Source organism: Coregonus clupeaformis, chromosome 16, assembly GCF_020615455.1.
Source record: "Coregonus clupeaformis isolate EN_2021a chromosome 16, ASM2061545v1, whole genome shotgun sequence".
Taxonomy (NCBI): Eukaryota; Metazoa; Chordata; class Actinopteri; order Salmoniformes; family Salmonidae; genus Coregonus; species Coregonus clupeaformis.
In genome coordinates this window covers 33267708-33281253 of record NC_059207.1, presented here as the reverse complement: position 1 = coordinate 33281253, position 13546 = coordinate 33267708, and the positions used below count along the sequence as shown (strand labels likewise).

The 13546-nt window shown below is 46.0% G+C and overlaps 1 protein-coding gene across 3 annotated transcripts in view; it reads right to left on the bottom strand.

Moving 5' to 3' along the window:
• Window positions 1-13546, bottom strand: part of LOC121584859 (probable E3 ubiquitin-protein ligase HECTD4) — a 59882-nt gene that overhangs the window by 30692 nt on the left and 15644 nt on the right. For 2 of the 3 annotated variants that reach the window (XM_041901034.2, XM_045225692.1), the window contains exons 13-35: window positions 12897-13039; window positions 12691-12761; window positions 12465-12570; window positions 12107-12227; window positions 11804-11932; window positions 10975-11099; window positions 10528-10681; window positions 10231-10328; window positions 9913-10117; window positions 9550-9774; window positions 9248-9411; window positions 8815-9060; window positions 8507-8699; window positions 8323-8427; window positions 8147-8235; window positions 7853-8019; window positions 7425-7560; window positions 7161-7305; window positions 6882-7048; window positions 3085-3231; window positions 2729-2913; window positions 617-770; window positions 218-498 (exon numbers count right to left, since the gene is read on the bottom strand). In XM_041901034.2, coding sequence (XP_041756968.1) covers window positions 218-498; window positions 617-770; window positions 2729-2913; window positions 3085-3231; window positions 6882-7048; window positions 7161-7305; window positions 7425-7560; window positions 7853-8019; window positions 8147-8235; window positions 8323-8427; window positions 8507-8699; window positions 8815-9060; window positions 9248-9411; window positions 9550-9774; window positions 9913-10117; window positions 10231-10328; window positions 10528-10681; window positions 10975-11099; window positions 11804-11932; window positions 12107-12227; window positions 12465-12570; window positions 12691-12761; window positions 12897-13039 — 3556 coding nt within the window. The remainder of the gene's footprint in view (window positions 1-217; window positions 499-616; window positions 771-2728; window positions 2914-3084; window positions 3232-6881; window positions 7049-7160; window positions 7306-7424; window positions 7561-7852; window positions 8020-8146; window positions 8236-8322; window positions 8428-8506; window positions 8700-8814; window positions 9061-9247; window positions 9412-9549; window positions 9775-9912; window positions 10118-10230; window positions 10329-10527; window positions 10682-10974; window positions 11100-11803; window positions 11933-12106; window positions 12228-12464; window positions 12571-12690; window positions 12762-12896; window positions 13040-13546) is intronic. The other variant, XM_045225693.1, reaches the window with a different exon arrangement.

Sequence of the window (13546 nt, the reverse complement as noted above, 5' to 3'; positions counted from 1 at the left end):
CTATAAAGTATTGACTTTGGGGGGGTGAATAGTTATGCACGCTCAAGTTCTGTTTTTTGTTTCACAATAAAAAATATTTTGCATCATCAAAGTGGTAGGCATGTTGTGTAAATCAAATGATACAAACCCCCCCAAAAATCAATTTTAATTCCAGGTTGTAAGGCAACAAAATAGGAAAAAGGCCAAGGGGGGTGAATACTTTCGCAAGCCACTGTACCTGGTACTACGTAGTCAGCCAGCTTGGCCAGCAGCAGGGCAGCGATTCGCGAGGCGGGGTCGGTGGCGTCCTGCTGCTCAGCATCCAGGGTGTTGATGGAGTAGCTCCAGGAGGGCAGCGCCACGTTGCCACAGTCCTCCACACTCATCAGGGGCAGGGCAGCACGGCACAGCTGCAGGATGATCAGCACCAGCTTGGGAGACGGCCGCTGGTCCAGCAGCAGGGACAGGAGCTTGGACACACAGGCTGGCTGGCTCAGGATGGCCTTCCCTATGTGGCTCCTGGGGGAACACCAGACAATCATAGATAATTAGAAGGCGACAACAGTCATTTAACAAACACAGAACACAAGAGGACTGATGTTGATCTGTATTTGACCTGTTGTTTGGTAGTGGTTACCTGGATAGGTCGTTGAGCAGGCTGAGGACGTCCTGCAGAGCATCGTTCCCTGCTGCCTGGTTCCCACAGCACTCTGTGGCTCTGACCAGGTGGTTGGTCAGCAGGCTGGACACCTGCCGGGCCAGACCTGAGTGCACCGCATCTGTTGAACCACCTTAAGAGAGGGGGAGAGGGATTTCTGTAGTAGTTAGAATTACCACACACTATACTCTCTGTAGAAAACACTGATGTGAGGTTGCATCCTAAAGTCTGATTATCTATATTCAAAAGGTCCTCAAAATACCCATCTTTCCTCTGGTTTCTGAATTATTTGCCTAACTCAACTTTTGCCAAGCTTGCCTAACTTTTACCTCCAACTATTCTTCTGCGTTTTGTCCTCACTTTGTTAGTAGACCCTGAAGACATGAAGACAGCCTTTCAAAACCTTCCTCTTTAGCTACAGTTGAAGTCGGAAGTTTACATACACCTTTTCAACCCAAATACATTTCAACTCAGTTTTTCACAATTCCTGACATTTAATCCTAGTAAATATTCCCTGTCTTAGGTCAGTTAGGATCACCACTTTATTTTAAGAATGTGAAATGTCAGAATAATAGTAGAGAGAATTATTTATTTCAGCTTTTATTTCTTTCATCACATTCCCAGTGGGTCAGAAGTTTACATACACTCAATTAGTATTTGGTGGCATTGCCTTTCAATTGTTTAACTTGGGTGAAACGTTTTGGGTAGCCTTCCACAAGCTTCCCACAATAAGTTGGGTGAATTTTGGCCCATTCCTCCTGACAGAGCTGGTGTAACTGAGTCAGGTTTGTAGGCCTCCTTGCTTGCACATGCTTTTTCAGTTCTGCCCACAAATGTTCTATAGGATTGAGGTCAGGGCTTTGTGATGGCCACTCCAATACCTTGACTTTGTTGTCCTTAAGCCATTTTGCCACAACTTTGGAAGTATGCTTGGGGTCATTGTCCATTTGGAAGACCCATTTGCGACCAAGCTTTAACTTCCTGACTGATGTCTTGAGATGTTGCTTCAATATATCCACATAATTTTCCTTCCTCATGATGCCATCTATTTTGTGAAGTGCACCAGTCCCTCCTGCCGCAAAGCACCCCCACAGCATGATGCTGCCACCCCAGTGCTTCACGGTTGGGATGGTGTTCTTCGGCTTGCAAGCCTCACCATTTTTACTCCAAACATAACAATGTTCATTATGGCCAAACAGTTCCATTTTTGTTTCATCAGACCAGAGGACATTTCTCCAAAAAGTACGATCTTTGTCCCCATGTGCAGTTGCAAACCGTAGTCTGGCTTTTTTATGGCGGTTTTGGAGCAGTGGCTTCTTCCTTGCTGAGCAGCCTTTCAGGTTATGTCGATACAGGACTCGTTTTACTGTGGATATAGATACTTTTGTACCGGTTTCCTCCAGCATCTTCACAAGGTCCTTTGCTGTTGTTCTGAGATTGATTTGCACTTTTCGCAGTACGTTCATCTCTAGGAGACAGAACGCGTCTCCTTCCTGAGCGCTATGACGGCTGCGTGGTCCCATGGTGTTTATACTTGCGTACTATTGTTTGTACAGATGAACGTGGTACCTTCAGGCGTTTGGAAATTGCTCCCAAGGATGACCCAGAGGTCTAAAAAAAAAAAATCTGAAGTCTTGGCTGATTTCTTTTGATTATCCCATGATGTCAAGCAAAGAGGCACTGACTTTGAAGGTAGGCCTTGAAATACATCCACAGGTACACCTCCAATTGACTCAAATGATGTCAATTAGCCTATCAGAAGCTTCTAAAGCCATTTTCTGGAGATTTCCAAGCTGTTTAAAGGCACAGTCAACTTAGTGTATGTAAACTTCTGACCCACAGAATTCTGATACAGTGAATTATAAGTGAAATAATCTGTCTGTAAACAATTGTTGGAAAGATTACTTGTGTCATGCACAAAGTAGATGTCCTAACCGACTTGCCAAAACTAGTTTGTTAACAAGAAATTTGTGGAGTGGTTGTAAACTTCCGACTTCAACTGTAAAAGGCACAGCGCAGTATCAAGACATTTGAAACGTCTGACTGAAAATTATTCTCATTTTTTGGGGGGGAATAACTTATCTTGCATACCTTCCACCTTCTCCCACTCGATGCAGCGGTTGGCAAGCACCTGGAAGGCAGCCCAGGCCATGGTGGCCACCTTCTGCTTCTTGGTCTGCTTCTCATTGGAGCTGCAGTCCCTCTGGCCACTCAGGCTGCACAGGCGGTCCATCAGCTGGACCAGACCACTGCGCACCAGGCACTGCTCCTCACTCCTACAGGAACACATGGGCAGACGTGTGGGGGTTTAGAGGATGGCAATTCTGGGAAGTCAGGCATTTTTGTGTGCCAGGAGAATGAGGTGAGTCGTTTGTTCCTGATAACAAACAAAGCAGTTATCCAAGAGTATCATGAGGATTTCGGAAGATAGAGAATAATTGTCTTGCCTAGTATAGGGGATGGTGCAGAGCATGCCAATACTGTTAGAACAAGCGATGGGGAAACGGGCACATAGTGACACTACAGACGTCATGGTCTCCCCAAAGGCCTCCTGCACCTTCTCCACCATTCCCCCACAGGTCAGCTCCTCGATCCTGCACAGAGGACACAGATACACATACATTTATAAAATGTAATTTCTCCTGCATTATACACTAAATACATTTGGATTTGGACAGGGCTCTCAGAATATTTTTAAACGTATGTACAACAACCCCAAATTCATAGTAGTCACTAACAGATTACAATAATCTCCATTTACAGTAGGGCGAGGCACGAAGGTAACAGTCTCTCACCTCCATTTATTATAGCACTAGAACCATTAGCCGAAGCCATTAAGCTGCATCAGTCAATAAAAGGGGTTACTATGGGAGGTTGGGAGAATAAACTACTGCTTTATGCAGACAACATATTACTATTAATGTCAGACCCCCAACTCTCCATATCGCCTTTACTGGACCTAGTAAATGCATTTTCAGAGATATCTATACCGAGGTAATGCCCCTATCAAAACATTGTCTGAGAAATGACTTCCTCAACTGGAGGTTTCAATGGGTCCCTAAAAACTTGAAGTACCTGGGGATCGCTTTAAATCCTGGTCTAGAAAACATGATTTCTGAAAACCTTGACCCAGTATTGAACAAAATTCAACTCCAGTTTAAGAACTGGGATAAGATACAAATCTCATGGCTCTTAAACTGAATTACGTCATCAGCATGTTACCACTGTCCATACCTGTCTGTACCATAGGCAAAATGATTACTCCGTTTATTTGGGCCGGTAAAACGGCCAGGATGAATCTAGCGAGATTACAGGCAAAGACTGAGAAGTGAGGAATAAAGCTCCCTAACATGAAGATATATCAAGAAGCCTTTATAACTGCCCATATAGACTATCTTTATTGAGAACTCTAATAGGCCAATTTGGGTGGACATGGAAGAATTTAATGCCCCATTTGGAACATCAGATTATATGAGTGAACAAAAGGTGGGACTGCAGAATGTCCCATACAAAAAATATATGGAGTCATATTCGTAAGAGAAAGAAATCTTCACCTTTCTTGACAATCTCTGCTTCATTATGGAATAACCCTAAATTGAAAATAGGAGGGCACATGGTTTCCTGGAAAGATTGGTATAGAAAGGGGATTAAGAACATTGGGTGTCTATATCAACCGTATAGGGAAAAAGACTTGGAGGTAAAATTTGGAGAGGAGGAATGGAACAAAATAGTACAACAGATGCTCCTCCATATGAGACAAGCCCGGTCCAATCTGATTCAAATGCATTCTTTAGAGTCTAAAATGTTGGGGAAGGGTTTTCTGTTTTTTTTGTCTTATTTCTTGTTTGTTTTACAAGAAAAAATATTATGCATCTTCAAAGTGGTAGGTATGTTGTGTAAATCAAATGATACAAACCCCTAAAAAATCAATTTTAATTCCAAGATGTAAGGCAACAAAATAGGAAAAATGCCAAGGGGGGTGAATACTTTCGCAGACAGGTGTGTGCCTTTCCAAATCATGTCCAATCAATTGAATTTACCACAGGTGGAATCCAATCAAGTTGTAGAAACATCAAGGATAATCAATGTTAACAGGATGCACCGGAGCTCAATTTCGAGTCTCATAGCAAAGGGTCAGAATATGTTTATAAATAAGGTATTTATGGTTATAATTTTTTATACATTTTCAAACTTTATAAAAACCGTTTATCACTTTGTAATTATGGGGTATTGTGTGTAGATTGATTAGTAAAATTATTTATTTAATCCAATTAAGAATAAGGCTGTAACGTAACAAAATGGGGAAAAAGTCAAGGGGTCTGAATACTTTCCGAATGCACTGTATGTATGTATGTATGTGTATATACAGTGAGAGAGAAAAAGTATTTGATCCCCTGCTGATTTTGTACGTTTGCCCACTGACAAAGAAATGATCAGTCTATAATTTTAATGGTAGGTTTATTTGAACAGTGAGAGACAGAATAACAACCAAAAAATCCAGAAAAACGCATGTCAAAAATGTTATAAATTGATTTGCATTTTAATGAGGGAAATAAGTATTTGACCCCCTCTCAACCAGAAAGATTTCTGGCTCCCAGGTGTCTTTTATACAGGTAATGAGCTGAGATTAGGGAGTGCTCCTAATCTCAGTTTGTTACCTGTATAAAAGACACCTGTCCACAGAAGCAATCAATCAATCAGATTCCAAACTCTCCACCATGGCCAAGACCAAAGAGCTCTCCAAGGATGTCAGGGACAAGATTGTAGACCTACACAAGGCTGGAATGGGCTACAAGACCATCGCCAAGCAGCTTGGTGAGAAGGTGACAACAGTTGGTGCGATTATTCACAAATGGAAGAAACACAAAATTTCAATCTCCCTCGGCGTGGGGCTCCATGCAAGATCTCACCTCGTGGAGTTGCAATGATCATGAGAACGGTGACGAATCAGCCCATAACTACACGGGAGGATCTTGTCAATGATCTCAAGGCAGCTGGAACCATAGTCACCAAGAAAACAATTGGTAACACACTACGCCGTGAAGGACTGAAATCCTGCAGCGCCCGCAAGGTCTCCCTGCTCAAGAAAGCACATATACAGGCCCGTCTGAAGTTTGCCAATGAACATCTGAATGATTCAGAGGAGAACTGGGTGAAAGTGTTGTGGTCAGATGAGACCAAAATCGAGCTCTTTGGCATCAACTCAACTCGCCGTGTTTGGAGGAGGAGGAATGCTGCATATGACCCCAAGAACACCATCCCCACGTCAAACATGGAGGTGGAAACATTATGCTTTGGGGGTTTTTTTCTGCTAAGGGGACAAGACAACTTCACCGCATCAAAGGGACGATGGACGGTGCCATGTACCGTCAAATCTTGGGTGAGAACCTCCTTCCCTCAGCCAGGGCATTGAAAATGGGTCGTGGATGGGTATTCCAGCATGACAATGACCCAAAACACACGGCCAAGGCAACAAAGGAGTGGCTCAAGAAGAAGCACATTGGCCTAGCCAGTCTCCAGACCTTAATCCCATAGAAAATCTGTGGAGGGAGCTGAAGGTTCGAGTTGCCAAACGTCAGCCTCGAAACCTTAATGACTGCAAAGAGGGTAATGGAAAAGATTGGGGATACTCAGAGTACCACAATACCTGCTTTGCTATTACTGAATATCACTAAGGATTTTGATAGACTGAGAAGCTCATGTTTAAACTGGCTAACCGTTGCTTTAACCACAGCCAAAATAGTCATTTTGAGACACCGGAGGGAGAAGGACCCTCCCTTATATAAGGAATGGTACATAGCCCTGGCAAAAACTTCGTATGAAAGATTGCCTTATAAAATTAATGGTATATTCGATAGCTTTTCTGACATCTGGGGACATTTTCTCTTAGAGATAAAATGTATGAACATTTTTGCACTCTGGATAAGAGCGTCTGCTAAATGACTAAAATGTAAAATGTAAAGATAAAAAGAGAATACAATATGCAAATGACTTGATAGACTACATACATACATAAATGACTGGTAGGGGTAGGGTCTTTTGTTTTGTGTTTAGTTTTTCCTTTTTCGTTGTTGTAATAGTTGTTGTGGGGGGGTTGTGGGTGAAAAACATAACGTTTGATTCCTTTTCCATCTTTAATGTATATATATATATTCATTCATATCTGTCAAGTTATTGTTTAGTGTTAAATATAATTCAATTGCATTGTTATATTGTGAAAGGAAACTTTGTGTCCATCCCTTACCTGGGCCCTCCCTGCAGCACCATGGTAACAGGGCCCACCAGGTGAGTGACCCCGCCCACCCTGACTGCAGCAGTGAGCAGCTCCCTCATGTGAACCAGGGCCTGTTTCCTCGTGCTGCCCCGCCTCCACCGTGTCTGAGCCGCAGACAGGAAACTGCTGCTGGACACCTGTAGGAGGCAGAACTAGGGTAAAATATGAATAGACTCAACTTCTCTAATTGTTTGGCACCAAAAACACAGAATTCAATGTGCAGTGACTGTGGCGGAGGACTGGACTTACAGACTGGTCGGGCATGGTCCCTATGAACGCAAAGAGCTGTCCCAGCAGCACACTGTACGTTGGCTTGTCCCGGCTGTCCTCCATGGCTAGAGACTGCAGCAGTGTGAAGGAGCTGCTGCGGTGACTGGTGGGGTGGTGTCGCCTCCTATAGTAGAGGAGAACAAAGTAGAGGGGTGAGTACTCTCTCCATTCATCATCAACTTAGTGTAGTTATGCTTGTAATCCACTTTCTCTGTATCAAAGAGATTTCAGTGGACAGTGAACCTTTGGCTGCTGTGAGGGAACTCCAGGTCCTGGTTGGTGATCATCTCCAGGTCAGAGGGTGCAGACATGCTGCGCAGGAAGACTGGCTGCTTCACCCCGGGGACCACCGTCTTAGTGTCTGACACAGACTTACAAGCTGCCACACAACAACAAAAAACCAGAATCGGTTACCTCTATTTTATCATACTACATGCAGGCAGTCAAAGTAAATCAGGAGAGGGCTATAGAGAAGCAGGTGTAAGCTAGGGAGTTGTAGGCTGTGGAGGTGTAGGCTAGGGGGTGCAGGCTGTGGAGGTGTAGGCTAGGGGGTGTAGGCTGTGGAGGTGTAGGCTAGGGGGTGCAGGCTGTGGAGGTGTAGGCTAGGGGGTGTAGGCTGTGGAGGTGTAGGCTAGGGGGTGTAGGATGTGGAGGTGTAAACTGAGGGGTACCTGGCGTGCCAGCAGGCGTGGTGGTCAGGCTCCTGCAGTGAGGAGCGATGGTGACGTGGAGCAGCAGCTCTGTGCGGTTCATCAGGCTCTTCACCAGGGCTTTGGTTTTGGCCAGCGGCACAGCACTCTTCAGGTGGATGGAGTTCACCTCCTGGAAGAACTTCTCCCTGTGGACAAATGCAGATGATAAACCAGAAGACAACATTGGAGGAAGATATGTCATCTAAGCAATGTAGATGTTACCTCAGCAGTCTAACATCTGTATCGTCACTTCGCTCTTCTCCAATGTCTTACCTCAGTGTGAGGACAACGTTTTCCAAATCACTCCAGTCCAGTGGGACCTCCTTCAGTGAACAAAGCAATTCAAGTTCCTTCATTTTGTTCTGGAGAAACAAAAACAAATGATATTTGCTGAACAGTGCACAACTTTATGAGAATCTGTGGAGAATTAGAGGTAAAGGGATGCGTACCTCAAAGAAGTGATAGTCATGGAAGAAAGGAGCATTGTTCTCCAGCTTTCCCTGCTGAGCTTCCTCCACCTCATTCTGCCACTTCTGCTCCAGCTCTGCTACACTCTGAGGGAGGGCAACAGACAAGGTTATACACATACACACTTTGAGAGGGAAAAGCAGGCTATACTAGCCACTTATGTACCTGCAGCTGGCGCTCCATGGCGTTGATCTTCTTGAAAGTCTCGGCCATGATCTTACAGAGCAGGTCGTACTCCTCAGCGTGCTCCTCACGGTACTGGAAGTTGACAAGTGACTGGAGAGCATCCACCAGCGTCAGGTGCTTTATCACACAGGACACTATGACCTCCTCCATAACGTCTGGCCTGATCACCTCCCTGACAAGGGCAAGTCAGAGAGAAAGTGGGTGAGGATAGGCAGTAATGACTGGTTAAAATAGAATTAGAATGGCAGTTGTGCATTCCTGCCGTATATATCATCACCCCTTCTTACTTGATGCTGGGACGGAACTGTGGCCGCGCCCTGCCGGACACCTCTCTTAGCCGGCTCATGATGCCTGGAGGCAGGCGGATGCGGGGCAGGTCAAAGTAGGCCCCAGGCATGAGGCCCGGGTGAGGGATGAGCACGTCAGAGGGGTAGGTGAACTCCCGGTCCTCCTCGATGGTGAGGGGTAGGGGCGAGGGGCTGGGGGTTAGGGCTGGAGAGATGGCACCATTAGTCTCCACCTGCCATTGGCACCTGAAGGAAATAGACAGCAGTTAGTCTCTGCTGTCCTGGTACCCACTCTCTGCCACTGTGTCACCTGTGTTATTTTACCAACTTATTAAGTTGGTTATAGCTGTATATGACTGTGCTGCTACACTGCAGTGCATTTGTGCTATCTATAGTGTGTGCTCTGTATCATTCTCCATTTATGCTGTGTCACCTTTGGAGCAGCTTGGAGCAGAGCAGGTCATGGCAGGCGTCCTCCTCTCGTGTTACTTCAGGTCCGTTGTAAAGGATGCGGAGCATGGAGCAGGCTAGTACAGACAGACCCAACGCCAGGTCTGCCAGGAAGGGGAGACCCCCAGAGACATCCTCTGATGACTCCTGTAGCGGGAAAACAGAGACAGATCTATGTAACAATGTAACAATGTCTGGTTGTGTATGTCAAACATGGCAGCAACATGCCAGAACTCATGCTGTATTTACAACAGTGCAGTGATCTAACTCCACAGCTATGTGTACCTGGGCTCGGACAGTGCAGGAGAACCCCCACATGGCTTTGTCTGGGGTGTTGTGCTCGCGCCCACTCCTCATCTCAAAGGAAAACGTCACTGTGTCTCCCTCCACCTTGACCAGGTCTTTGGGCCAACCTGTCCCCAGTACACTGCGACTGCCATAACCCAGAGTGTTGCCTCCATACTCAGTCACCTTGCGACTGTTAGTGTTAGGCCCGGCATACATCACCAACTGGAAAACCAGAGAGAAAAGACCAAGTAAATACTCTTCCTCATAGAGCTTTGCAATGACAAACTAGATTAGTCATGTTATGCCACAGCTTTAATATGGAAATGTGATGTGGGGTGTAGAGGTGCAGGGATTGGTCACCTTGTCGTAGTCGTACTGTGAGGAGCAGCGGGAGTCGAAGCGCAGGTAGAGGCAGCGTGCTCCTGGGATGTGTACCGTCTCTTTGAACTTATAGTTGTCTCGCACCGGGTGGACCGTCTCCACCGTCTTCCCAGCAGCCCACGGGGCAGGGATCTTCAGGCCTGTCAGGAAGCCTGGCTCCTCCCGCTCATCTAGGATTCTAAAGCTGGAGCAGGACAGAGGAACAGTCATCAGGGACAGAGATACACAAACACACTTGGAAAACCAGGCTTATGATCCTGATAAATCTTGCCTACAGAGGACCGTGTGTACACTTACCGGTCATCAGCAGCAGGCATCTTTTGGCCCAGCGGCCCTCCTACCAGTGGAGTGCTGTCAGTTAAGAGAGGAGACTGGGTCTTCAGCAGCAGAGCAGTCTGGGAAATGACCAGGAGAAACCCATATTATAAATATATACTAATTCTCCTTCCCAACTATCATCAACATTCAATTAACAATCATCACACGTCTACCCATCTTCCACCACAGAAACCAGAGATGACAGACAGAACTTCTAATCTAGAGAAGAATATCTACATTGAGGTTAGACGGGTCTGTTTGCTTGAGTGCCCCCACCTGGCTGGTGTAGAGGACTAGCTGCACTAGTTGGGGCATGAGAGCGTCAGCCAAATTGAGTGTCTGCAGGTTGGGGTGCATCAGAGAGGTGAGCAGCACTGGCAGCAGGTGCCCCAGCATGGTAGCCTTGGTAATCTGCTCCAAGCCCTTCAGCCTGCGGACCGGGAGGAGCGAGGAAGAGGGGAGAGAAGAGGAGACAGGAAGAGGAGGGATGAGGATGAGAGACGAATCGGAGGAACGAGGATGAGAGAGAAAAGTGGGATGAGAGGTATGTAGAAGAGAGAGGCAGACAGAAAGGGAAATGCATAGAAAGGGATTCATATGCATACAAGGGGAACATGCAGATACACAGGCAAAAGGTCAAGAGAGTTAGGGGTAGGCAGACAAGGGGTAAAATGACAGGTTGACAGGTAACAGGAAAAGCAGAGGTAGAGGGGTGAGGGTCACCTGGTCTCTCGGTCGGTGATGTCACTGTTGATGAGGGCGGCGGTCACCTGCTGCAGGGTCTCCAGCACCTCGTCACACCCCATCAGGATCTTGGTGGCCAGCGACAGGATGCTGGTCTGCAACTCCTGGGAACCACACACAGAGAAAAGGCAACGCTTCCGTAACAGTGCCTACTTGTTTCTAACAGGAAAACGACCACACGTCATTAATACATAACTTCTGAACTTGTTTACAAATCAACACTATAACAAAGGTTAAACAAAAATAAGTTTAGGTGTTTGTAATAAAAAAGGGCTTATTGTTGAACATGCTAAATGCGGTGGCTATGCTGTCACGATTGAATATCCTTGCTCTATTGCTGCAGCAATTCAGGCCCCAGAGACAGAGAGAGAAAGAGAGATACAGATACAGAGAGAGACACAGAGAGAGAGAGAGAGAGAGAGAGAGAGAGAGAGAGAGAGAGAGAGAGAGAGAGAGAGAGAGAGAGAGAGAGAGAGAGAGCACAGAGAGAGAGAGAGAAGAGAGAGAGAGAGAGAGAGACACACACACAGAGAGAGAGAGAGAGAGAGACACAAGGAGAGAGAGAGAGACACAGAGAGAGAGAGAGACACAGAGAGAGAGAGCGAGAGAGACACAGAGAGAGAGAGCGAGAGAGACACAGAGAGAGAGAGCGAGAGAGACACAGAGAGAGAGAGCGAGAGAGACACAGAGAGAGAGAGCGAGAGAGACACAGAGAGAGAGAGAGACACACAGAGAGAGAGAGACACAGAGAGAGAGAGAGACTCCACATGGACAGACAGCAGTAGGGGTATTCAAAAGGGGTGTTTACCTGTACCTTCATTGTTTCCTCTTGTAGGGAGCTGTCACTGTCATCGTTGTCATCGGGGCGGATCAGAATGGTGTTGCTAAGCAAGTGGTTCTGAACGGCCATGAGGTAGCGCAGGCTTGATGAGGCCACCTGGTAGAGGGGAAGGAGGGAGGGGGACTACAAGTCAGTATGCAACAGCTAACACACAACCTACTGCTGATTGGACAACAGACAAAGCCCAGGCACAGATGCTCCTTGGTGTAGTTGAGCAGAGAGAGACAAATACACATACTGGTGTTGTTGAACAGACACAGAGACACATACTGGCACAGTGGAGAGAAGCTTCTGGAAGTCGTCCCTTGCGACAGTCTGACATTTAGTGATAAGGAGGCAGGATTCACGGACAACGGTCTTCAGGATGCAGTGCAGGAGTTCATCACTTAGTCTGAAGGGGAAACACAGGAGAGAGATAATCCGACTGATTCAGCTGAACAACCCTCTTACACAGAGAGAGAGTGTCATATTGCATTATTCTTAATGGGATAGAACATTTTATGGCATCAGGTTACTCAGTGAAACCATTCAGCTCTGGTTAGGGGAGGAATTGAGAGTTATTTTTCAAGCAGGAATACAAGACATTGCAAAAAGTGTTGAGCAAATGTCTGCAAAAGCTGGACTCTACCTGTAGTGGTCATCTTCATCACTCCCAAATCGATTTTTCTGCAGCTGGTCAGCCAGGTTGGTGAGGATGACATCGCGGAGCTGAGACAGACCACTGTTCCTCTCCCCTAAAGAGCACATAGAACTCCTTCAATACTTCCAGTGTACCAGGTATTTGAGATACAAACATGATTGGAATGTGTGTTAAGAGTGTGCATAAAACCCAATGAGTAGGTTGCAACTATCACCTTCTGTCAGGACCAGCTTCAGCAGGTTACTGAGTTCAGTCTCCCCCTGATACAAGGTATTCAAACCCGAGCTATAGAGAAGGAAGGATAGATAGACAATGACAGTAGGTGTCAATCACAGGACAGATAGTTGTCTCAAAGTTAATGTCTTTATATGTGTCCTGTGTTTATGGTTATGGTTTTGTGCTGTACTGAGTTGTGTTCACCTGATAGCCAGGCACACTTCTCCCTGGATCTCTGCTCCGATCTGATCCACAGGAGCCATGAGCAGCTGCCACAGGAGCAGACCTGAACGCCGCACGCTCTCCCTGTTCTGCTGTGACTGAGGGTTGAAGAACCTGAACACCACCTGAACAGCAAACACCAATGTGTAAAAATGAGTGATTTATACATCAGTTGGACTCCAGGTAGCATCACAGTAGCACAGGGGTCTTCAAACTTGACTGGCCAAGGGACACCTTCCCAGGCAAACCGGCGACCCAGGGACCCCATCATACGTTAGCAAATCAACATTTTAAAATCACGTCTTGTCATCAGTGAATGATAATGGCAAGGAGAAGTATTCAAGATGTTCAAATGAATAGATTTGGTAAATATTTTATTTATTATTTTGACCTCCCCACATTTTAATTGAAAGAGGAAGTGTAAACTTTAACATAGCCTATTAGCTAGAAAGGTAACTCCAAACACATTTTCGTTAACAGCAGCTGGTTAAACAAAGGTTAGCCATGTGTTGGCAAAAACAAAAGTCAAGAAAGCTTACAACCAGCCAGCCATTTGCCGCACTGGTAGCCTAGTCGTGGGTGATTTTTCAAAGCCTATGTCAGATACTCAAGTGAGTGTAATTGGCTCCAAT